Source organism: Choloepus didactylus, chromosome 3, assembly GCF_015220235.1.
Source record: "Choloepus didactylus isolate mChoDid1 chromosome 3, mChoDid1.pri, whole genome shotgun sequence".
In the NCBI taxonomy this organism is placed as follows: Eukaryota; Metazoa; Chordata; class Mammalia; order Pilosa; family Megalonychidae; genus Choloepus; species Choloepus didactylus.
Window position 1 is genome coordinate 85783795 of NC_051309.1, and position 24178 is coordinate 85807972.

At 46.9% G+C, this 24178-nt stretch overlaps 1 protein-coding gene and 1 long non-coding RNA gene across 2 annotated transcripts; one reads left to right on the forward strand and one right to left on the reverse strand.

The window, feature by feature from the left end:
- Positions 1-11215: 11215 nt before the first annotated feature.
- LOC119528693 lies at positions 11216-15157 on the reverse strand. The gene is made up of 3 exons (XR_005215762.1): positions 14767-15157; positions 14025-14273; positions 11216-11769 (listed from the first exon to the last, which is right to left on the reverse strand). It is a non-coding gene; the product is annotated as an uncharacterized LOC119528693 (long non-coding RNA).
- Positions 15158-15380: 223 nt separating this feature from the next.
- Positions 15381-22123, forward strand: PRDM8 (PR/SET domain 8). The gene is made up of 4 exons (XM_037828985.1): positions 15381-15649; positions 17893-18113; positions 19110-19341; positions 19725-22123. Exons 2-4 carry the CDS (start codon positions 17895-17897, stop codon positions 21335-21337), a joined length of 2064 nt encoding a protein of 687 aa, XP_037684913.1. The 5' UTR covers positions 15381-15649; positions 17893-17894; the 3' UTR covers positions 21338-22123.
- Positions 22124-24178: the final 2055 nt, after the last annotated feature.

Consider the following 24178-nt stretch of genomic DNA (forward strand, 5'->3'; position numbering starts at 1 on the left):
CTCATTTAAACTTGAATTTCAAATAAACCACAATTTTTCGTTATAAATATGTCTCAAATATTTCATAGCAGACATTTACACTAAAATAAATTATAATTTTATAAATTATATATGTATATATACAATAAAGAGCTATTAGGAGATTAGACTCAATTTAAGACCTAAGTTTTGTAAACCTCAGAACCCTCAGTTTTGTTGCTGTTGTTGTTTTATTAAATGCTGAATAGATAAAAGAATATTTACATAATATGTGTATGGCATAAAGAAAAACAATATACTGAATATCCAGTTACCCACCACCCAGTGTAAGAAAATGAACTTAACCTCAGATGCAATCCCTATTTCTAGATTTTGTGTTTATCTTTCTTTGCCTTTTTTTATCACCTTGCTTTTCTTTATTCACCTTTATTTCCTTTGAAAGAATAGTAATTGAAACAAGACCTTTACATTTTAAAATGCAGTTAATACAGCCTCACACACACACTCCTCCAAAAAAAAAAAAAAAAATACAGGCAACACTAGAAACAGGGAGGCACTCTTTATCTTGGTTATCAGAAAGACATGATAAATGCAGAAAAGTCGATCTTTTCAGAGGCTGGTCAGGTTTCTACATAAAAGAGGCACATGTTATAGCCCTTAAAACAAGAGAAGCAGTTAAGGGTCAGGAATTTTTGTCTTCGTGTGTTTTTAGAGAAGAACCTAAACTGCGAGTTTTTCCAAGGGGCTCCAGGGTCTCTCCCCCAGCACAGCCCTCTGAATCAGACCCCTGCCCAAGCCTCCCTCCCGAGATTCCGCATATGTTTTTTTTGCTAAATGACTCTTCGCACCGGTTATCTCCTCTCCGGATACATCTGCTGGGTGCCTCGCATCTTCAATTCTGCTTTCATCCCTTCATAGCTCAACACATTGTTTCCTCCAGTCCTGGTGCCAGGGTGGAAAGGAGCCATCTAGCCCGGCCGCACTCTGGGATTGGCAGCGAATGAATGATTGGCAGCGGGCATCTCTGTCAGGGCTTTGGCATGCGACAGAGTAGAAGCCCCATGCTAATGAATGCCATCTACACCTACCAGATGTGCCACTGGGTGACATGCCAGATCCTTTACATAATGCCATTTTGCCGGACACAAGACAGCTGGGGGGGGGGGGGGTCTTTTAAAGCCTTGGTGTGGGGGTGGATCTGCCTTTCCTTTATTTATTTATTTACTTACTTACTTGCTTACTTACTCATTACTCACTTATTTTTATTCAGCCTTCCCTCCACCACCCATATGTCCAATCAGCTCCCCTTAAGTTGGGCTAAGACACATGGCTAAGGGTGTCTCCCACGGAGATAGGGTGGGCTGCAGGAGAACTTAAGTTCCCTAAACATCTCCGCGGCTCTCCCTCACACTCATCATTTTTTTCCTTTTCCTAGAGTTTGCACACTCCATATAGAATGATTTTTAATGTTAAAGAAATAAAAACATTCCAGGATCTGAAATGAAAGGAGGAAAGGAAAGAAACTACACTTCCATCCCCTCCTCCCCCCTCCCCCCAAATAATTCTCTTGCTAAACGTGCAAGGATAAGCTTCCCACATCCCACGCCTTTGGCAGTCTCGCTCTTGCTCTTTCCTCTTCCACAGTCCACCGGAAACTGGGGAGCGTCGATCCCCGGGGGTGATATCATGTCAGTGCCCGACCCACGTTTTGATTGAAGTAGTTGTCATAGGGCGGAGACGTCCAAAATTCCATGGTTGGACAAGAATGTTTCCTGGAGTGGGATGGACAAGGTGGGAGGAAAGGGAAATGAGAAAAACACTTCTGGCGGACAGCGGGTGTGTGTGCGTTCGGGTCTCCCAGATCTCCACCCCCAGTGATGGAAGCCGGAAGGGAGCCGGAAATGTCACGCGGATCCCTGCTCTTTCTCTAGATCTGCCAGTCAGGGCTACCCCAGAGTTAGGGGTCTTTAAAAGGAGCAGACCTCTGCTCCCAGTGCCCAGATGCCATACCCCTGTCACACATCTCTGCCCTCACTTGTCTGCACCCCACCTCCCCACCACATAACGCACGCACTCCGGCGGACCAGGAGCCGCTCCCACTCGCAGACCCCTGACCCTAGACCGCCTCCCGCGTGAGCCGCCAGGCCCCTTCTCTTGCACTCTCACCCCCGCCCGCTGCCGAGGCTCCAGATGGCTGCTCCTAGCGCTAGGCTCGCGGCCCCCAGACGCCGCCCGGCAGCAGCCGGCGGTTGCTCCCTCCCTCCCAGCTGCTGCTGCAGAGACAGGGATCGCGCTCCGGGGAGGGAGGGCTCCCCAGCAGGATCCGACTGGCCGCGAAAGGTACCCGCAGGAGATGCGCTCGCAGGGTAGGAGCCCCGCAGCCCCCCAGGTGAGGAGGCTAAGGGGGATGGTGCAAGGAGGGGAATGGGGAGCCTGACAGTTCCAGTATCACCATCACCATTACCACCACCCCGCCCCCACCTCTCCCGCGCCACGGGGGGAGCAGTCTCTGCATTAGGGAGTCCGCGGGACAGCCGGGAACCGCTGCGCGGCCGCCAGGAGGAGCGCCTGGCACCCGGGAGCCCAGACTGCAGGGCGGGATCTGCCTGGGGACCTGCTCTGAAGTCTCGCCCCAGCCGGGAAGAAGCTTTCTTTGACTGGAAAGTTGCCCTCTTCTGCCGAAGAGCGGTAATGCCCATCGCCTCCGACCATCCCTTCACAATTTTCTTCCCTCTTCGTAGTTCCCTCCTTTTTCGCTTTCGATTTGCTTCTCTTTTTTCTTGTTTGCCCGGTTTCCTTCCTTTTCGCCCTTCTTCCTTGCGTCCTGGAACTTTCTGGTCCTTCCCTTACCCCTTTCACTGTCTCGGGGAGAGTTTGTCTGCAGGCTGGGGGCAGGGAGGGGGGATGTATTTTACGCTCAGGCGCTTGCCAGTCTTCACAGGTGCTTCCCTGAGAATTGAGGCTTGCGGAAATGAAGGCTGGGAAACTACTGGATTTGAGGGTGAGCGATGTGTTTGGGAGCAGCGCGTACCGAAGAGTCGAGCTCGGAATTCCTTTTGCTTGACTGACGCATAAAGTTCAGGAGCTTGGTACGAACTCCTTCCCACTGGAAAGTCAGGACACTCGAGGACACAGTCCCCTTACACACACACTCCGAGGAACCTAAAGTCAGCCTACTAGGACAGTCCTCCCTGTTTTCCAACGGAACAGTTGGACGCGAGGGGAGGAAGGCGGGGGCCTCGGATCTCCGCGCGCATCTGAAATCCTAATCCCCCAGTTTTGACAGGTGCCAACGGTGCTTTGAGACCCTCTGCTCACTCCTGAGCCACGGTCATCGGGCATTAGACCCCCGGAAAGCAAGTTCCATAAGCTCTCAGCACAAATCCCCTCGGAAGCATTAATCACGACGACCAGAGAATTCAAAATGTGTGCCCCTACGTTGTCTGCCTTTTAATCCCGAACATAATTCTGGAAAGCAGCATCAGACAAGGGCTCTACTAATCCCTTATACGAGTAAATGCGATCTCTGACCTACTAGACTTGCTTTCCTGCAATTTCACAAAGAGTTAGCCTTGCTAGAGGAATGTTGAAAGACAGTAGGGAAACAGTGAGAGGAGACCCGCGGCGCATTAGCTCAATAATGGGGCGCATTTCGATCAAAAGGCGCCCCTAATGTGGAATGTAATCACGGGCCAGAAGTCTGGAAATTTGGCGGCGGTGGGGAGCGGCAGGAAGTGCATTAGCTGGGTGGGAGTGAAGTTGGGAGCCCAGTCAGAACCCAGTTCTCTCTTCCAAAGATTGGGACCAATGACCTCAATTGGGATGGGGAGGCTATAAACTCGCGACCGCAGGCTGAGGGACGCAGTCAATAGAGAGGGGTCAGGGTTTGACCCTCTGGGGCCCATTCCTCGCACTTGAGATTTCACTATCGTGTCGTTCAATTAATCATGTTTCCTTTCTCCCATTTTATTCAAAACCGTCTTCCAGTTCCCTCATAATCGTAATTTGCGCCATTGCCTTTTATCTTTGATTAATTAGGAAACCGAAAAAGATAATGGAGGGTCGAACCAATAAATTAGCTTTAGGAACGGACAGACGGATGTCCGGGACTGCTGTGTGGGTGGGCACTGCCCACCGCTGTTGGCCCGGAGGCTCGCAGCGGCGGCTCAGGGAGGGGTTACGGAAAAGGCGCGTGGTGCCGGCTGAGTGGGAATCCACACTGAAATAAACTAAGTGGGTGCAAGTAAAGATTTCCTAGCTTTCCCTGTTTTGAGTGTAGAAAAGAAGGGAGGGGAAGACTGGGTGGGTTGAGAGGTGAATCATGGTTTATTTTTTCTTCAGTGAGGCCTCCTTACTAGCTGATAACCCAGCGAGAGAAAGAAAGAGACAGAGAGAGAGAGAGAGAGAGAGAGAGAGAGAGAGAGAGAGAGAAAGAGAGAGAGAGAGAGAGAGAGAGAGAGAGAGAGAGAGAGGGAGAGAGAGGAGAGAGAGAGAAATTGATTGGTTCCGTTCTTTATTATGATCAGCTCTGTAACTCCCTGGTGAAACAGGAAAGCTCGTAATGCGCAGCCTCTCCCTTCCCTGGCAGAAGCGCCGCGCGGATTCCGGGCTCTTCTTTTCTCTCTCCATGAAATCGATCACGCCTCCAGACGGCTAAAGGAGAGCACTTTGCCACTCTTCACAGTTTAGCCCCAGCCTCTTTAGCTTTCAATTGAAAACCAATTAAAGGTTTCTATAAATCTGTTAGCGCTCCTTTTATCTGGAGACCCCTGATGCATGCGATATTGCCCTTTAGATGCCTCTTCCGTGTTTTGTTTTACAATTGTTGTACTAATATAATGCGCGCTTTCTTCTCCCGTCTCTATAGATACAGATACACAAGGAAAACCAAAGCTATTCAGGCTCCTCATTTGTCCAGCAGCCTAACAGTGGTGCCCTTTCTCTGCTGCTGCTTTCCCTGCTTCAGGAACAGCAGTTATGGTAGAAGCAGATGGCTACTGATTGGGGGAGCTTTGTCGCTTTAATACTGAATACTTTATGGAAAAGGACTTTATCATGCTTCGTTGAGCAGAGGAACAAGGGGTTGAGATTCACAGCCAGGAAAAATAAATCTTTTCCAACTTGCAGCTCCTTCTCACCAGTTTTCTCCTTTGCCCAGGGGTCGAAACACTGAGGAGTCAGTTTTATTTCATTTTATTCTCCTTTCCCTTAACAGCACTTTTTAGTCAGGATCTTGGGGAGGGAGACTAAGAACCAGAAGTTTATGAAGTAGCCCTGGTTTTTGTTGCTGCATCTGCTTTCTGTGCCCTGACAGAAAAAAGGAGAAGAGTGTGTGGGTGCCATATTTTCCTGAATGTTCTGTTAGTTGCTGGGTTCAAATATCATCATCCATTATCCTATTACCTATAGAAAACAAAATGGGATGTAAGTGCTCCCATTCAAAAAGTCAGAGGAGGACTCTGGTATAAAAGGAGAGGTGAACTGATGAGCCTCTCATAAGTTGGTGATGCAGTTATGCTCTCCTATCTGAAAGGTTCTGCACTGCGAAGGTGACTAAGAGATGTCTGTAAAAGTGACTAAGGTTTTGGACTCAATTGAATGTTCAAGCTCTGGGGTATATACTAAGACCAGCCCACTACTGAACACCTAATTAGCCCTTAGCTATGTCTGTATATTTTCTCTTGTCTTCTCCTCACCTGAGTTACTTCTTTTCTTGAATCAGCTGTGCTCTGTGCCTGCTGCTAGGATATGCATTCCTTGCTCCTCCTGCTCCCAGAACCTATTCCTCTAGAGCAGGGTCACACCCTCTTTCATACCCTCTCTGACATCTTTCCCTCCCAGGGGCAGTAACACAAAGTCACACAGAAATGCTCCCAGCATATTGAGGACCTTGTGCCCACTAGCAGCTGGGCACAGAGAAATGTGCACACAATCCCAACTCTTGGTCTCTGGTCCTCTCACCTCCCACTTCAGACAGACCCCTTGTCTCTCCTGTTTTTGAAAAGCCAATTTTCAATTCAAGAAATCTTTGTTGAGCACCTTTCATTTTCCAAGCTCCTTTCCCTTGCCTCTTCAGATACTTTTGCCTTATCCCTAGAAACTGAAGTGGAAGGATAGAACAGTCCTGCTGCTTCCAGAAGTATCACCTAACTTTCTGCCACAAGTTACTTTCTCCCTATCACGAGAACACTACCACCACACATAAAAACAGGCACTTTTGCACCTCATTTCTCTCTGAAGATGAAAAAAAAATGGAGTAGAAGACCTAATATTAAAAACTAATATTTACCCAGCATGTCAAAGGGACAGGCACTGAGACGTTTTAAATAATTAACTTTGGGGCTCTCACTATGTATTAGACTGGATGCTCTGTCAACCTTACTGCATTTAAATTTTATGACGACCTTTGGAGTTAAGTATAATTATCACACCTAACAGAATCCCTGTTTCACAGGAAGCAGAAGAACTGAGAGGCTTCTAACGAACTCAAGCAAGTAGTCCAGCTGGGATCTGAATTTAGGATGGCCAATAGCAATATTCATAGCCACCCTCTCAGATAGATAGATGTTGTTTCAAATGAGGAATTTGTTACAATGAGGAATTTAAATTTCAGAGAGGTTGAGTGACTTGTTCAAAGACACACAGCTAATTGATTGCAAACCCTGAGTTCAAACCTAAGTCTTTAGGATTCCAAATTAAGAGTTTTTCACCCAGCCTCTGGGATCCTTCAGAAAGAAGAGGAACCGGGAGCCTGCTTTTGACTGCTGTGGTTGAGGAGCCAGGCTAGGAGGGCAGTTTCGCAGGGCGTGAGAACATTTGTGTGGGGCGAATATAACACGCCCACTCGCGACTACCGCTGCGCGAAAGGGGTCCGGGGTCTGGGAACGAGGCTCTGGCCGGCTTCCCCAGCCCAGACTTAGGACTTTGCCTGCAAAGCCTACCAGGCTTCGAGCACAGCCCGAGTTCTGGCGTCGGGGCGGGGCCTGTCAAAGGTCAAGGCTGGAACCCGTCTCTCTCTAGGCTCACGGGGTGGAAGGGATTGACGAAGGGTCAAGACCAAATGCCTGGAGGCCGAGGAGAGCAGCTACCCTGCCTTCAGGGCCTACTCGCTTGTGAGCCCGCAGCTGAGTCTCCCTTCCTGGGAGACGAGAGGGCATTCCACTCATAGGCCCCTGTGTCCCGGTCCTCCAGGTTCCTCTGCCCACCCCAGGCCTTGGCTTTCTGTGACGCGTTCACATGCTTTTCATTCCAGAAGGTCACCCTGCCTCAGCCCCTGACGCCCTGACTTCTCTGCGTTTCTAACGTGGTGTCCCGACCCTCTTCTGGTACCAGGCCTAATGAAAAGGTCCCCTGGATGGACTTGCGGGGACAGAAGTCCAATCTACCAATCCAGAAAACAGGCCGCTCTTCCGTTAAGCAGGAAGCAGGACTACGGCCTGCGTGCGGTTGGAACACTTCGACCCTTGAGCGGTGCAGGGGATCCTTAAACAGATTCCCGCCTACTGTGTCCTCCGATGCCTCCTTCCAGTGTCCCTAGAAACATGGAGGAATCCTCAGCCTTCACTGAGGATTTGAAATCTTGTGTACATCTGAATTCCCACATTTTCTAACCGGGAAGCAGAAGTCAGTGTTAATAATAGTAACAGACCAGCACCTGAGTATTTGCCATTTGCCAGGCATTGTTCTGTGTGCTTGCTAAATATCAACTCAGCCTTTACAATAACTGTATGAGGATGGTTAACATTATTACCCTCGGTCCACAGATGAAGGCTTAAAGCACAAACCGTTAAATTACTTGCCCAGGGTGGGGAGTCAGGATTCGAACCCAGGCAGTGGAGCTCCCTTGGTGGAGGGTGTTGTGGGCATGGCTGAGTCTGAGTTGTTGGTTCTTCCTTTTGGATCAGTTCTCCAGAATTCTAACTAAGGGGAATGTTCTTTAATGTGGGCATTGAGGCCTCTCCAGGTTGTCCAAGGCTGGAGTGAAATAGTCCCGGCTCTTGGAGGTAAACCCTTATCATTTGCTCAACGACTGGCTTTCCAAAGCCCTCTCGCCTTCGTTCCCTCACTGAGTTCGCACCCGATCTCGACCCGGGAGGACGTCTTGCCAGCCTTACTTTGACTGATGAGGAAAACTAGGGCTGAGAGAAGTCACCGGCAACTCGGTTGGTGAAAGACATCACGCGGGCTCGCGACGTGGGAGAAAAGGTCGGGCCGCCAACCAGGAGTGCGAATGTGCGCGGGGGCGAGAGGGGGTCCGGGTAGGGGCTCCGGAGGGAGGAGGGGCTGAAAGGAGTAGGCCACGCCCGCAGAACAACTTTCTGCACAGAAAGTGGTCGCCTAGCAGAGGCAAGTGTTGGCACTATTCCGAGGCGGTAGGAAGCTGAAAAACATGGAAAATGTGGTGTGCCGTTGCGAAATGCGGGCGAGAATTTCCTTCCTTCCTTCAGGGCGCGTGGCCTCTTCCTACCCGAAGATCACTGTTTACGCGCTCGGTGTCTAGAAGGGCAAGCCCCAGCTGAAGGTGGCTTGTCTCTGTTCTGCCCTGCTCCCGTGGCTGTTGGCAGTGCCAGGTCTCTGCACTCTGGTGAACCATCGCAAACGTGGTGGGCGAGATGTTTGTCTTTGGCGATACTATCGAGGCAATGCCCTCCCCGGATCTCTTCCAGAGAGACTTCGTTTGACCACACTGAAGCCCAGCTCCGTCGTTTGGCCTTCTCTGCATTCTTATCTCTGTCACCGTGCCATTTACTGAGACACGGGCACTGGAGAATCCAGACTTCAGGAATTGTTCGAGGTCTATCTAGCCTTGCCGCCCAAACTCTGGGCCCAGACTCAGAGCTGTGAGAGTCTTTGGCGATTGAGCAGCTAATCTACTCTCCCAGGTAAGTAATGGAGCCTGTTGAATTCTCAGCACATTGGCTTTTCCCAGGATAGTTCCACAAGTACAGGGAAGTCCCACTTGTTGGAAACATTATTAACTTCCTAGAGCCTCAGAAAAACCGACTAGAATGTAGGTAATCCTAAGGGGCATCTAATCACACACACACATGCAAAATAGTATTTTCTTAAAACCATCTTCCATGAAAACATGCAACAAGGGGCACTGAATACTTTATGGGCATGTAAACATGGAAAATGATGGTCTTGAATTATTTTTCTTTTTTCCCCTTTCTACCCTCAACAACATTCACCCCCATTCTTAAAAACATACATATACACACACACTTGACCATGTCTAATCAGATATGAAGTTCAGACTTCAATTGAATTCTAAGTTATTAGGATATCTCAACACCCAAGTCATTATTTTCAATATGCTTATTCTTCTTAAGACTTTATGAATTATTTATGTGGCAATCCTAACTATTATTCATTTTAAATAGGTGGATTTTCCTCAAAACTTTAGAGACGATCATTAGTTATCTCTTGGATACCTTTATATTACATTACCAGAGACCACCAAATCAGTCTGGGAAGTGACCTTTCACTCAGCAAGTTTAAAAAGCAAATATGATTTTAAATCCCCCTTTCTGTTACATCTTTCACTTCCTAATGTATATCCAGTATTATTTATAGTATTAATAAAATTGTTTGTGACAAGCTGACATTTGAATTATTTATGAGACCATTTCTCCAAGTATTAGAATTGAAGAAAGGTTTTTGTTGGTAGTTTTTAAGTACTTTTGAAAATCTATTGAAAGCTAATATGATTTCCATATAATGTTTGGGTAGGGATCCCCCATTGACCCTAGATTAATACCCCAGGATTAAATCAGGAAACACAGCAATTCATTTGAATTTGAAATAATAAAAGATGGTTTTCACTCAAACAGTTCAATTTGTTATATGTGCAAGGGAGAGCAGTTTGGGTATGAGAGGTTAATTTGTAAAGAAATTAAACCATATTTCCAAGGCTCTAACAAAGCAATGCAAATCATCATTGTTGTGGTTACTAATTGATACCTACTATACAAATCCCTTTTTTTTTTTTTTTTTTTTTTTTTTTTTTTTTTTTTTTTTGCCTCCCTTTTCCTTTGAGAAAACCAGATGTCTCTCTTCTTAGGCTTCAGGAAATTGTGCTGTAGATGACTTCCAATCCAGAAAGTCCTAGGCAGGGTGCCTTCTGCCTAGACCTCTTTCCCAGGAGAGCAGTGCTTTCTTGCTGTCCATCCCCCAGTAGTCCAATTTCATCCAGTTTAAGCCCACACTTAAGAAAACTAGATGAGCTCAGGTGCTAGGGAAACAAGTCTGCCCAGGATATAACCCCTGTGTCAATCAGCCCCTCTCTTTTCAACACAAACATAAATAGAGAGGAAAGTAGAATAGTGGAATTCTGCTGCTGAGACTTGGGACAATCTCCCTTCTCCTGTGTGAAGAAACTTTGATGTAGAGCCCCTCAGCTTGATACATTCCCAAGTCCTGAAGTCAGTTTCTCAAAATCTCGTGTTCCCTCGCATTGGAGCCTGCTGGACACCCCATGACTCCCAGTCTGTTGGCAAAGCCTAGCCCAGCAGGTGAAGAGGCTCAGAGCAACTGATCATGGCTCTGCCTACATTTCCTTCCCCTTAGCCATCCATCTACTGAGATCTTTTCAAGGACTGTAGTGTCTGACTCTGGGAGGGTCCTTTTTGTCTTACGGGCTTGATAGAAAACCAGGCTGTTTCTTGCCAGATCTCTAGGCATTCAATGGGGATGGGTATAGAAGCTGGGACAATCCAGGGAGTTAGGGTTCTGGGTATTGGATTTTGTTCACAAGTCACACAAACAAGTTAATGTGAGACATTGTTTTTGGATCTGTGATATTTGCTTCCAAATATCACCTTGGTTTGCTAGCCCTACTAGAGGGCATACCAGAAGTCATTAAACCAGTTGACTACAATCAAATCTGGGAAAGGAGCTAAATAAAACAAAGCTCTCCAAGATTGTACAGCTCCCAGGTAGACTTCGACAGAAATGCAAGTGGAATTTGGGATCCTTATAGAGAAGGCTTTAAACTCAAGAAAGGCAGATTATAACATAATGATTGTAGTAGTTGTAGAAGAGGCAGCAGCATCAATAGCAGCTGCCATTTATTGATAAAGAGGAAAAGTGGAAGAAAGAAAAGCGTGAGTCAGGCGTAATGATCCCTGCTGTTGGAAGTCTAGATCCTTCCCCACAGGCTACAAAGTTGTCCACCCCCAAGTCTCTGGCTCTTCCTAGATCAGGCCGGGAAACAATCACTCATTTATCACCCAAATGAACAGACCACAGTACTTAGGATGAGAAACAGACACAAACCAAGCTTGCTCTGTATACTTATAAAAAGAGAAATGCCTCTCTATTCCTATGATCCTTTATCCAGCATAGCAAATCTTTGCCTCTTCTTGACTCACCAAGATGTAAATACACTTTCCCTTTTTAAATACATCAGGTAACATTCTCTTGCTAAATGTGAAGTGGTAAGAAATAAGTTAAAACCCATTGGATGACATTTTTGGCACAGGAGTGGTATCTCCCCCATGCACTCACCCAACCTTTCTGTATCTGTTTCACATATAAGTTTAGTTCTGGATGGTGAGGCTAGGGAATGCAATACCCTCCAGGAAGTTGCATTTTCTGCCTCCCCCTTCCAGAGACTTCCCTGTGGGAAATCAATACGCTTAGGAAGAGCTGCCACCATCTGCTTCACTGGCATTTTCTTGTCTTCCAGTGAGTTTTTTCTTTCACCATGAGTTGTCATACTCTTGTTGCAACCAAGTCTTTTCTGGTGTATTGCTTCGCAAATAGGATTGGAGAAGGATGAACCACAGCCTAGAGAGGGAGAGAGAAAGAAAAACATTGTCTTTTCTTTCTTATAGGATAGTCCTTCTAAGTAAGTTATTCCTAGAGAACTTGCCTGCCTTCTTTCACAGATATTGAGATATTTTGGACCCCATTTCCCTACCCTGAAGGAGGAGAGGAATTCCCATTCTAACACTCTCTAATAACCAGATTTATTTTCTTTCCCTTTCTCCACCCTCTCACTTAAGTCATAAAAGGCACCACCTAGAATATCATCCATCAAACTCTCTCCAACCATCATTCCAAACAATACTGTAGTTTTCTACACATGTATTTTTACAGTGACAGCAAGACGTCTTGCTAAAGTGGAGCAAGGTGAACATACATTTACCCTTCATTGTCATCCCTCTAATCACTTAATTGGAAATAAAATCTGAGGGAGAAGGGTTCCAAATATATGCATAAACCCATTGTTCCACATGAATTAGATAAAACTATTGACTTAGGTGCATATTTATAGTACCATCTGAGGCTGAATAAATGCCTCTACCCTTCATTTAGTATCACCAAATTCCAATAAGTAATAATGCAGAGTGGCTTCAAAGTAGTTTATGTACAGTGTATCATATTAGCATGTAAATTTCTTAAAAAATAAAAATAATTTGTAGACTCTTTACTTTCTATTAATGATTTTCATTTAGACCACTAATATACCAAGTAAAAAGTATACCACTTGAAACACAGGAAAATCCTGCAAGCCGGTTTGAAATTTAATCTTACCCAAATATATGTATATTTATGTCAGTCATCATAAGACACATAGTTGGTTCAATTCATAAGATATCTGAAATCATTTTATTTAGGGACCTTTATCTGAAAGCAGGAGAAAAAATCTAATTAGAAGGCCAAAAAATGGAAATGAGAGGAAACCTGATAACTCTTCTCAATAAATCTCTCCTTTCTGATGCATCGACTCTTAGCTATTTTCCGGCTTGGAATTTGGATGGTCAAGTTTCCCCACCCCAAATTAAAAACTAGAAATATTATTTCTTTATTTTATATAAACTAAAGTCTAGGTTTCAGTATCTCCTAGGAGACATTGCCTATATGCCCTCTATATTTAAGAAGGGAAAGACTGCAAAAGAAAAATGCCTTCCATTTAGAGCTCAAGGTTTCCTTAACGTCCATATTCCGGCATGGAGGCTTCCATATTTACAATATGGAAGAGGAATTTTTTAAATGGCTTGCATGGACAGATTGAAAATTGGGACTTTTCCTGGGAAAGGCAAACTTCCTTTTCTCTAGCAGGCAAACGAAGACACTAAAGAGTGTTCTGTTCATCGCATTGATGGAGTTAGCTTGCCGGGTGCACCTCTTTCCCCAAACACAAATGCAATCTTTTGCTCTACTGGGCTTCAGTTTCCAGGGTACCACAGCTAACTTATGTCCACTTCGCTATATTAACTTGCTGTTTGTTTCCATCTGTGTCTCTCCTTCTTTCTTTTTTTTTTCTCTTCTCTGAACTCACTCGAGTATCAGATCACTATCTTTTGGCTCTGAGAGTTGTTTTTGCTGTTTGTTCAGATGTTTGAGGCAATTCTTTTGACACTTCTAACCTTTTCCTCCTTTCTTTAAACATGTATGTGTGTGTGGGGGGGTATGAATTTGACATTCACTGCAGTAGCCCATTTCTGGCTAATACAGCTGCAGATTCTTACATACAGTCAGATGAGAACCTTCACTGCATTGAGCCTTGGTCATTATTTGAGCCGCCCTTGGCCGAACTATTTAAAACCCGTGCACGTTTACAAAACAGAACAGATATTTTAGGATGAAAGAAAATTGTAGTTAGGAAGCTTTCTTTGCAAAGAAAGTTAGCCTAGAAATTAAGGGAGAATCCCCATTTCCCCCAATATATGGGGATTTTGCCGCCCTTCCCCCCGACTCCCAGTTTAATCCTAGATAGCCGGCGCTGTCCGATTGGAAGGAGTCGGAACTTGTGCGGGGGGTTGACCGGAATCGAGAGGAAAGAGAAGGCAGTAGAATGAGCGAGACCAAGGAGAAGCGACCTCACTAAATGAGGAATTCCCCACACTTCTGTATTTCTTCGCGGCAAAATCCCTCCTTGGTCTCCCATGGACCGCAGACGCTCGTGAGGAAAGCCGGTCGAGCTCGCTGCCTCACTGGGCTCCTGAGAGAGGTTGCCAAACTGTGAAAGAATCGAGGAAGTATGGTACGTATCTTTTCCTTTTAAACTCCTCTTTGCCAATTCCCAGTATACTCACCTTATTTCAACACTGGGTAAAAAATGGTCTCTTCCTTAAGTCCTGGTTTTTTTCCTCCACTTCGATCGGCTATATAATCCTATTAATCCTAAAGATGACAGGCTGTCCATTTCAATGGAATGGTGGTGGGGGTAGAACTAGGGGAGTGGGAGCGTCTACATCACTCGAAGGCCCTTCTTCCCTTAGAAAGAGAGAGTTGAACAGCAAAAACCAACCCGGAGATCCTCTGGCGAAAATGTGTTGCAGTCCCTGTTAAAGGAGTCAACTTTCAGGCTATTAAAGACCTCAAGTCATTTGCATCAGCGGCTGCCAGGAGGGGCGGGCGAGCCAGCCTCTCTAAGTGGCTTAGCACACAAACCAAGCTCTAGAGACCGCCGCGGCAACTCCATCCTCTACCCCATCACTGGCTGGAAGTGAAAATCTCTCCGGAGCCCATCTCGGTATCATTTTTATTTTAAATCACTCTTCCCCAAACCCAGAGGTCTTGTCTTCAGACGCCCGCATCTTGGGAAACCCGGGGAACTGTGCAGAACGCACTAGGCAGTGGATAGAAGAGCTGTGACAGCTTGAGTTCTCTCACCTGGGTTTCCCGCCCCACCCCCGGCACTACCACCCAGATACTCTTGTCTGGGACCAGATGACTATTGTAAGTCCCTTCCGATGTCTGGCAGCGTCCCCACCCCCCGTTTTCCTCCCTCAACCCCATCTCCAAGCCCACCGGAAGGCTAAGCCGGGTTCTCACCAAGCGCATCCTTTCTGAATCTTCCTTGGGAGGGCTTGGTAGTATGTGTTTATCACCCCCGAGGCAACTAGCATGCTGCTGAAAGCAGTAGCGTCTCCTAGGGCAGCGAATCCCTCGGGGCTAATCCGCACTCCCCCCTCCTCTACGGAACTCGGACTCCGGGGAAATACAGACCAGGGTCCCCGCGCGCGCGCTGGGTGGCCCGCTCACTGCCAAAGGTTCTCTAAGTGCCGTGCGAAAAGATAAAGGCCCTCTCCAATCCTCTTGGCACATCCCTTCCCGAGCCTGAAACTGATTTCACCTCAAGGGCCAAAGCTTTAGGAGTAGGCGGACAGGGCGTCTCTCAGAGAAGGCGGTGCCACTCCGCGAAGGCGCTCGGGACTTGCCTGGAGCTGGCGAGACCCGGAATCAGCGGCAAGCAGGCGGCGCTGGAGGGAGCGCCTAGCCCAGCAAAGAGTTAAAGGGAGGGGACGTGGGCTGTCACGCGTCATTGGGCAGATTATGTGCAGCAAACAAAAAGTGTGTGTCTGCGTTCCACTCAGTCACTGCATCGGGTCCATCTGTACAACTCCGTCTCTCTCTCTCTCTCTCTCTCTCTCTCTCTCTCTCTCTCTCTCTCTCTTTCTCTCTCTCTCTCCCCCTCTCCTCCCCTCTCTCTCTCCCTCCCTCTCTCCCTCTCTTTCTCCCTCTCCCTGTCCCTCTCCCTCTTTTCTCACCTCTCCATTTCTGTCTCCTCTCCTTAAGCAGAGCCTACAGGACAGCAACACCAACACCTCTTGACATGGAAATACACTGATACAATAGGCAAAAAAGAAACACTCGATTGCATCTCCCTGGTTCCAGGTAGCCTTATTTGGGCGATTCATTTCTGACCCTATTACTGGTAAGTCTATTTGCATTGATGCGAAGGGGGATGGGAGGAAGGCAGATTTGGTGGAAAGAGTGGAAAATTTTGTCCCTCGTCTTCTCGTTATCCAGAAGAGGGGGGGGGGGTAAATAATTGTTGAGGGGATCTCTACTGCCAGTAAGATTATACAAAGGGAGGAGCGGGTGGGAAGCACTTTGCCAGAGAAGCGAGCGACTAGGGACCGCGCGGCCGCCAGACAATGCCTGCCTGCAGCGGAGTAAGAGCGGCCCGCGGCTGCGACAGGCTTTCGGGAGCCCAGCCGGCTCTGGGTAGGAGACCCTAGCGCGAGATACAGAGCTGTGAAAGGTTGGGCGGCAAAGGCGACAGCGCGCGAGCGGGAAGTAGCCAGGCTTTTGCGGCTGCTCTCGGCATTCCCAGCGGTTATTGTGACAGGCTCGAGGCTCGTGGCTGCAGTGGCCGCGGCGAGGAGGACCGCTATTAGCGTGGCGTAGCGAGGACCTTCTCACTGTATTGTTAGGTAGAACGGCATTTTAATGACTGCCTCCCTGCTGTTGCCCGAAGTGACGGGGCGACCTCCCGGCACAATGAAGCGCTTGTGTGAAAGAGACTTTTAAATGGAAGAGAGAAATTGGGGCATAAAATGCTGAATTGTAGGGAATTGAAAAAGGGACATAGGATTCCCTTGAAAAGGGACGAGAGGTCCTGAAGTTTAAAGAAAACATACTTTTAAATTGGAAACCAGAAAAGCTACCTTGTGTGTGGTAGAAATGTCCAGTGATAGATGCCATTACCTAAAAAGTAAGTTTCCACTTTATGGATATATCATTTTATCTCTGCTGTTTGGTAGATACAGCCCAACACTTGACATTTGGGGGACGCAGCGGAGTGAATGGGAAAAGAGGCTGACCAAACTTTCAGCTTCTGTTCGCTGGAAAGAAAAAAAGCACCACGTTGTGATCACATTTTATTATAAGATTAATTGGTTAATGAACATTTAGATAAATGGATGTTACTAACATTCTTCCATAATGAACAGCTTCCCAAGAAAAGAATTAGGTCTACACTTCCCTGCTACTTAAAATTACACAAAACATACATAAATAACTGGCGACATCTTTAGGGAAAAACCAGCTTGGGGGAACCTTTTGATCAGTCAGAAAGTGTGAACAATGCAAGCAAATTCAAAACCAGTTTAAAATGTCAAAATACCTGCGTGTGTGTATGTGTGTGTGTTTAATGATTAGAAATCTTGTAATCTAGTGTCTAGTGGCAGAGGTAGAGAAATGTCCCTTTATGGCAGCTTAATAGAGAGCCCTCCAGCAGAGCATTACTTTCTAAATTGTATCGAAATAAACAGCTGCAGAACCTGCTGTAGACTACTCAAGTAGAGCTGCCCCCTCTTGCCCAGACAGGGTCATATCTGGGGGAGTGAGAATTCACTAGTCATTGCATACCCGGTATTTCAGACAAGGGACACTTCAGAACTGCTAGCACTTGCTCACTTCATGAGCCACATGTGACTCAATCCACCCCCTTGTATAACAAGGTAACTGGGATTCACCCTCATCCATAAACAAGCGTATCGAGAAAAAAATAATTACCTCTGCTTGCTGCTTTTAATTAAAGCCTCGAAGGGACAGTGCTGGATTATGGTAATGAGCAGACATACGTACCCTCTTGTAGGCTGCAGAGAAAGGTTAGCTGATACGGAATCAGTGGCACTGACACTCCGCTTGAAATCCATTCGCTATGCTCGGCTGTCTCTGCCTGCTCACGAAATCTGCTCCCCTCTTTGGAAGAAAAAATCAGCTCCCTGGCATCCAGTTCAGTTTTTTTCCCCCAGTCAATAAAGACTATAGGCTGGTAAAAAAAAAAAAAAAAAAAAAATCCTATTGTTCTCCACTTACCCCGCACCCCAAAAACCATCCCCATCTTCTGCTAAGGTAATGCAGAAATGGTCTAGTCTTTGCTGGCTTTTTCTTTTCTTTCTCCCAAGCAGCCAGTCCATTCCAGAGCTCCCACTATTGTAATTTTTTTTTTTAAAAAAAAAAGGAAAAGAAAACAACTCTTAGTCGTCTTCTTTAAAATAGGCCAGACTAAATCTGCTACTTTTTAAAAAAATGTTTTTGAAACCAGGGCTATGCAGAAATCAGTCAAGTTCGAGAAAAATCTGTATAGTAGTTGGAATGTTCTACCTGTATCTGTAGCAGGAAAGGAGTAATGTAACTTGCTTCACTGTCCTGTGTATCTGTCTCCAGTGATGGAGGATTCCAGCATCCAGCGAGGTATTCTGGATGGAGATGCCAAGGCTGTCCAACAATGTCTGACAGATATTTTTACCAGCGTTTATACAACCTGTGATATCCCTGAGAATGCTATATTCGGCCCCTGCATCCTGAGCCACACTTCTCTGTATGACAGTATAGCTTTCATTGCTCTAAAGTCCACAGACAAGAGAACAGTCCCTTATATCTTCCGGGTAAGTCTTGGCCAATGCTGCCTAGGTGTATGAGGGTAATGTCCTGTTGAAAGTAGACTAAGAATCATTCTTAGTTGTTGACAAGCTAAGACAGATTCCAAATGTAGAAAATGCAAGCATTCCCATTTTGCAAACCAAAAATTAGAGGAAGAAAATTAAATCAAACTACTGTCAACTGATTTTCTGGAATAAATGACAAAATTTTAATTTGCAATGTCTAGATGAATGCCTCAGTTCTGGGCTTTCCCAGTGATGAAACAACTCCTTAACTCTTAGGGAGATTTCACATAGGCCGAGGCTATTTGCATTGAAAGTACTTTCTGTAAGTACTTTTATAAGTATGTGTTATTTTTGCCTTCCAATTTAGGTGGCCTCCTTTTCTCTTGTTGATTTCTCTGGTAATGCTAGAAATGTCCAGAGTTTGTATTTAAATTAAACCGTTAATGATTTTGACCTTAAAGCATCATTACATTCATATGTTTGAATTGGAAGACAATAATAAATTGGAGATAATAATAAAGACATTATTCTATCTTTATAAAGGAATGATATTAATTGTTCAAGCCAAAATTAAGAACATGGGTACCAAAACATAATTTCTAAGACCTATATTTGCTTTTTATCTCCAAAGCAAACAAAATTCCCCACACTTTTGTAATGTGAGATAGTTCATAAATAAGTTGTCAAACAGCTAATTTAAATTCTAAGAAGTTTGTTCATTTGATGACTTAAATAATCTATTTGACTGATGCAGCAACTCAGAGGATGGTTATCCAGCTTGCTGGTTACAAGCATGAGGATGGGGGTCAACTTGAGTCAAGTTTTTGGCAGTTTGGTCTCAGATAATTACTTGGGAAAGATTAACATAGAGGAAATGGCCCTGGGTTCGTCTGGCTTCATTCTCTCAGATGGTCTTCTCCTTCTCTCCTTTTCTTCCTCTTTCCCTTCTTTCCTTGCTTCCTGTCTTCCTTCCTTTCTTCTTTTTTTCAATTGTAGGTGGACACTTCAGCGGCAAATGGTTCCTCGGAAGGTCTCATGTGGCTGCGCCTGGTCCAGTCAGCCAGAGATAAAGAAGAACAGAATCTTGAAGCCTATATAAAAAACGGACAGCTCTTTTACCGCTCCCTCCGCAGGATTGCCAAAGACGAGGAGTTGCTTGTTTGGTACGGGAAAGAACTGACCGAGTTACTCTTGCTCTGTCCCTCTAGATCCCACAGCAAAATAAATGGTAGGTTGGCTCGCGACCTGCGTGTGGGTTTTTTGCCAGCGGGGGAGAGACGCAGGGAGTGGCTGGGGCTCACCACGGCGTGTTCGGCACGCCTTTTCCTTCCTTTGGACGTCTCTTAGGAAGCTTCTGAGATGTTGTAAAAAATGAAGCTGGGACAAATAAGTGAGGATAAATCGGGCGATACTTCCCTCAAATACGTAAGGAAAGTTAGATCAGGTCGGACACGATATTCTTTTCTCGGGCACTCAGGCCCTGAGAGATGAAGGTGAATTTGTGAAGGGGGTGATGCAAACTGGCCTGGGGGCGATGCTGAGTAATCGTGTGTGTGTGTGTGTGTGCACGCGCGCGCGTGTGCGCGTCTGTGCTGTTTGCTTACTATGCAGGATCGTCCCCTTACACATGCCTGGAATGCAGCCAGCGTTTCCAATTCGAGTTTCCCTATGTAGCGCATCTGCGCTTCCGCTGCCCCAAGAGGCTGCACAGCGCTGATATGAGCCCCCAAGACCAGCAAGGTGGCGGCGTAGGTACCAAGGACCACGGGGGCGGCGGCCGCAAAGACCAGCAGCAGCAACAGGAGGCACCCTTGGGTCAGGGCCCCAACTTTTGCAAAGCTGGCCCCATTCACCACTACCCAGCCCTTTCTCCCGAGAGCAGCAACCCACCCACAGCCGGCAGTGGCGGCGGCGGCAGTAGCGGCACGAAACCATCCACGGACTTTCACAATCTGGCTCGGGAGCTGGAAAACTCCCGGGGAGGCAGCAGCTGCTCCCCAGCCCGCAGCCTTGGCAGTTGCAGCAACGGCATCGGCCACCAGGAGGCGGAGCTGAGTCCCGACGGCAACACCACGGGCGGCGCCAAAGGGAAGAGGAGATTCCCGGAGGAGGCGATGGAGGGCAGCGGTGGTGCAGGGCTGTTGGGGTCCCGAGGCCGCTTCGCCGAGCGGCCTCTACCGGCCTCCAAAGAGGACCTGGTATGCACGCCGCAGCAGTACCGCACAGCGGGCAGCTATTTCGGCCTTGAAGAGAATGGTCGCCTGTTCGCGCCGCCCAGCCCAGAGACTGGCGAGGCAAAGCGCAGCGCCTTCGTGGAAGTGAAGAAGGCGGCCCGCGCGGCCAGCCTGCAGGAGGAGGCGGCAGCCGACGGCGGGGGTGCGGTCGTCGAGGACCAGGACGCGGGCGGCGGCGGTAGCTCCTCCACGCCTGCGGCCGCATCGCCGGCAGGCGCTGAGAAGCTGCTGGCCCCGCGGCCGGGCCCCCCCCTACCCAGCCGACTAGAGGGCGGCAGCCCGGCGCGGGGCAGCGCCTTCACTTCGGTGCCGCAGTTAGGCGGTGCGGGCGGCTCCGGCGCGGGGGGCGGCGCGGGCGGCGGGGCGGCGGGCAGCGCGGGCGGCGGGCAAGGGGCAGTGTCCGACGATCGCAAAAGCGCTTTCTCGCAGCCGGCTCGTTCTTTCTCGCAGCTGTCCCCGCTGGTGCTGGGCCAGAAGCTCGGCGCGCTCGAGCCTTGCCACTCCGGCGACGGCGTGGGCCCCACCAGACTCTATCCTGCCGCCGGCGACCCTCTGGCTGTGAAGCTGCAGGGGGCCGCGGACCTGAACGCGGGTTGCGGGGCCCTGCCTGGCGGCGCCGGCGGCAACGGCCTATCCAAACAGAGCCCCTTCCTCTACGCCACCACTTTCTGGCCCAAGAGCTCGGCGGCGGCGGCGGCGGCGGCGGCGGCTGCGGGGCCCTTGCAGCTGCAGCTGCCCTCGGCACTCACGCTGCTGCCGCCCTCCTTCACCTCGCTGTGTCTGCCCGCGCAGAACTGGTGCGCCAAGTGCAACGCCTCCTTTCGCATGACCTCCGACCTTGTGTACCACATGAGGTCGCACCACAAAAAGGAGTACGCCATGGAGCCCTTGGTGAAACGGCGGCGAGAGGAAAAACTCAAGTGCCCCATTTGCAACGAGTCGTTCAGGGAGCGCCACCACCTTTCCAGGCACATGACCTCGCATAACTGACGCGGAAAGGACCCCGACTTTCCACGCGCGCACACGCACAGTCAAGCCGCCTGCAGGAACGAGCAGACGAAGACATTCACCATCTTGCGCCCCAAAACACTGCACCCAGACACATTATCTCTCTCCCTCTCTCGCCCCACCCTCGCACGCACGTACACACACGAACGCACGATCATGAGAAGAGCCTTCTCATTTAAATGTTTAGTGCGACACACACACACACGCACGCACACACCCGAGACAGGATGGTGGAATTTTGACTGGGCGGGTTGTTTGGTGGATTTTCCTTTGAATGCACTCATTTTCACTTTCCCCAAAACAAAGGTACATTTTTAAAAATGTCATATATTGCAACATATTGATGCATTTGTCATACGTTTCTACTTAAATTATTAAGCACTTACGGTTTAGATGTAATAATTATATGTAAGGGCAAAATTTATTTTAGATATAAAGTAAAGGAAGAGGGTGAGATGCTTCCTGCATTTCTTGATGACAGTTTGTGTTCTTATAAACAAAAACAAAATGGATAAAAGGGGTCGCAATTCAATTTAAGTTTTCAGGGGGAAGTGCATGTATCATGAAATGATTATGGACTTCAATGAAGAATGTCATCGATTATGTAAATAAGTATTTCCTTTTAATACAAAGTGTAATTTTGTGTCAGTGAAATGGAGTCTGAATAGTTATGTGTTTCTTTTTTTCCTTGAAAGATTTATTAAACTTTATAGTTTATCCGGGTATGCTGGATGCTTTGACAATAAATGACTATTTTCTTCAAAGCAATTATTTGGAAAGTGTTTTAAAAATATTTTTTGGTACCTAAGGGCTACAATTTGAGTAGGCAACATATATTTTCATTGACTTACTGAAAAGGAGGGAGGAGATAGCAGAAGAGAGGGACAATAAGCTCTGCCCCACTTGCCTTTATTTACTCTAAGTACATTTTGAGCTCCAAAGTGCAGAGACAAGTATTGATGATCATTTGGAAAATCTTTAGCTGGGAAGTGTTGGGTTTCTTGATCAAAGGACAAATCATTTAGACAAGGATGCCTGCCATGCAGCTAATCTGTCACTGGGACATCAGCATTCTTTTCAGCAGCAGGATAATTAGCATCTTCACAAATGGCCAGAGACAACAATTTTCAGGTCTGGATCAGGGAGAGCAGATTTAAAAAACGAAACAAAACAAAATACACAACTCACTTTATTTTCTACCAGTTATGCCTATATGAAAGAGTATCTTGTACTCTTTGACATTCTGTCATCCTTTAGGAGACCATGTGGATAATTTTTTTAAAGAAATCAAACTGAAATTACCATAGTTTGATGGTAGTCTGTGTATGCAGGGCCCAGTTTTCCTTCCAAAGACTTAAGCAGCTGCACAACCTGTAGAAGAAAAAAAACTAGTCCTGAAACATTACAATATGTAAGAACCCTACAAGTAACTTCTCTTCCTTCCCTTTCCATTATGAAAAATCCCTCTCTCCTCTTCACATACTGACAATTCTTAGTTAAATGAAGTGTGTATGTTAGGTGTATGTGCCATGTCCAGCAGCAATTAGGCACAGCAAAATGAATGATGTTAGGTCTTGGGGTACCATGCTCAATCCATGGACATCTTCATCTCTCTGTATGAATGCTCTAGAAAAAGAAACTGTACTGGTTTAGCTATTATGGAAAGTGTATTTTCCCATTTTCCCCTTCCTTCACATCCTGTCTATCCCCCCTTAGGTCAGAAGAACACATGTGACAAGGTCTGAAATGGGAAATTTGTGCAAGGCTTCATTGCAGGCTATTCAATGGCTTTCCCTAAAAAAGGTTTTAAAGTCTTCATTTTATTCAGGCCACTGCAGAACAAGTTATGATTAGGGCATGGGACAGAAAAGGACCACGGGTAAGGCAAAGTGATGTACCCATAGGGAGTGACTGAGGTTGATGCGAAATCAGGTTGGTTTTCTTAAGATCATTCAAAGTACTTTTTTGGTGCTACTTTTTTTTAAGATCCACTCTCAGTTTTCCTAGGCAAGATTTGGGTGATCTGATATACCCATCCCCAGCAAGGGGAGAACAGTAGGAAATTCCAGTTTGAACCCTGCTATTTGTGACTAGTGTGACCCTGCATCACTTATCTTATTGGCATCATTTGATTTACCTGCATCTGGGTTTTCTAGTTTGTAAAATGGGCAAGATACATTCTACTTTCCTTAAATAAAGTCCTAGCACTGGGGACATATTTTCCCTAATGAGTTAGTTGGGCTCCAATTAAACCTAAAGGAAGATTTTTAGAAAAAAAAGACCATGATTGGTTGAGCTGAGAATTTCATGACAAGAAGTGAAGATATTTGGGGGCAAGTGGAGGATGGGCCTTGAGGGATCCTCAAATTACAATACCTGTGAGGCAGAATAAATCATCCATGTGTGGGATCTCTGAAGCAAAAGTCTCAAATAAGCAATAGAAGTCATCCCAGGGCCTTTCAAAAAACATTTGAGTGCCCCTTCTTTTTTATCTTGATCTTCCAGAATCTCTTTTCCAATAAGCCTTCATTACCTGTTGGGGATTCAGACAGAGACAAACTTGGGTCTAGGACAAAGTAAGCAAATACTGCTTTGTGAGAAGAATTTCCCCATAGTCTGGAATCAAATTTTCTAAAGATCACATGTAGACACTGGTTGAGCCTTTCCTGTGCTTTCTTTTGGCTGGCCATTAACTTAATCACACAACCAGGAAGAAAGCGGAGCTCTGGCTGAGCTACTGCACTTGGGATCCAGGTAGGTATGTTTGTGGCAGACTATTTAGGCGTGGGTAGTATGCTGATCAATCTGCCCACAAGACCGTTT

Coding starts and splice junctions, on each gene's coding strand:
- PRDM8 (XM_037828985.1), top strand. CDS start 17,895: ATGGAGGATTCCAGCATCCAGCGAGGTATTCTGGATGGAGATGCCAAG. Junction 18,114..19,109: donor CAGTCCCTTATATCTTCCGG/GTAAGTCTTGGC, acceptor TTTCAATTGTAG/GTGGACACTTCAGCGGCAAA. Junction 19,342..19,724: donor ATCCCACAGCAAAATAAATG/GTAGGTTGGCTC, acceptor CTTACTATGCAG/GATCGTCCCCTTACACATGC.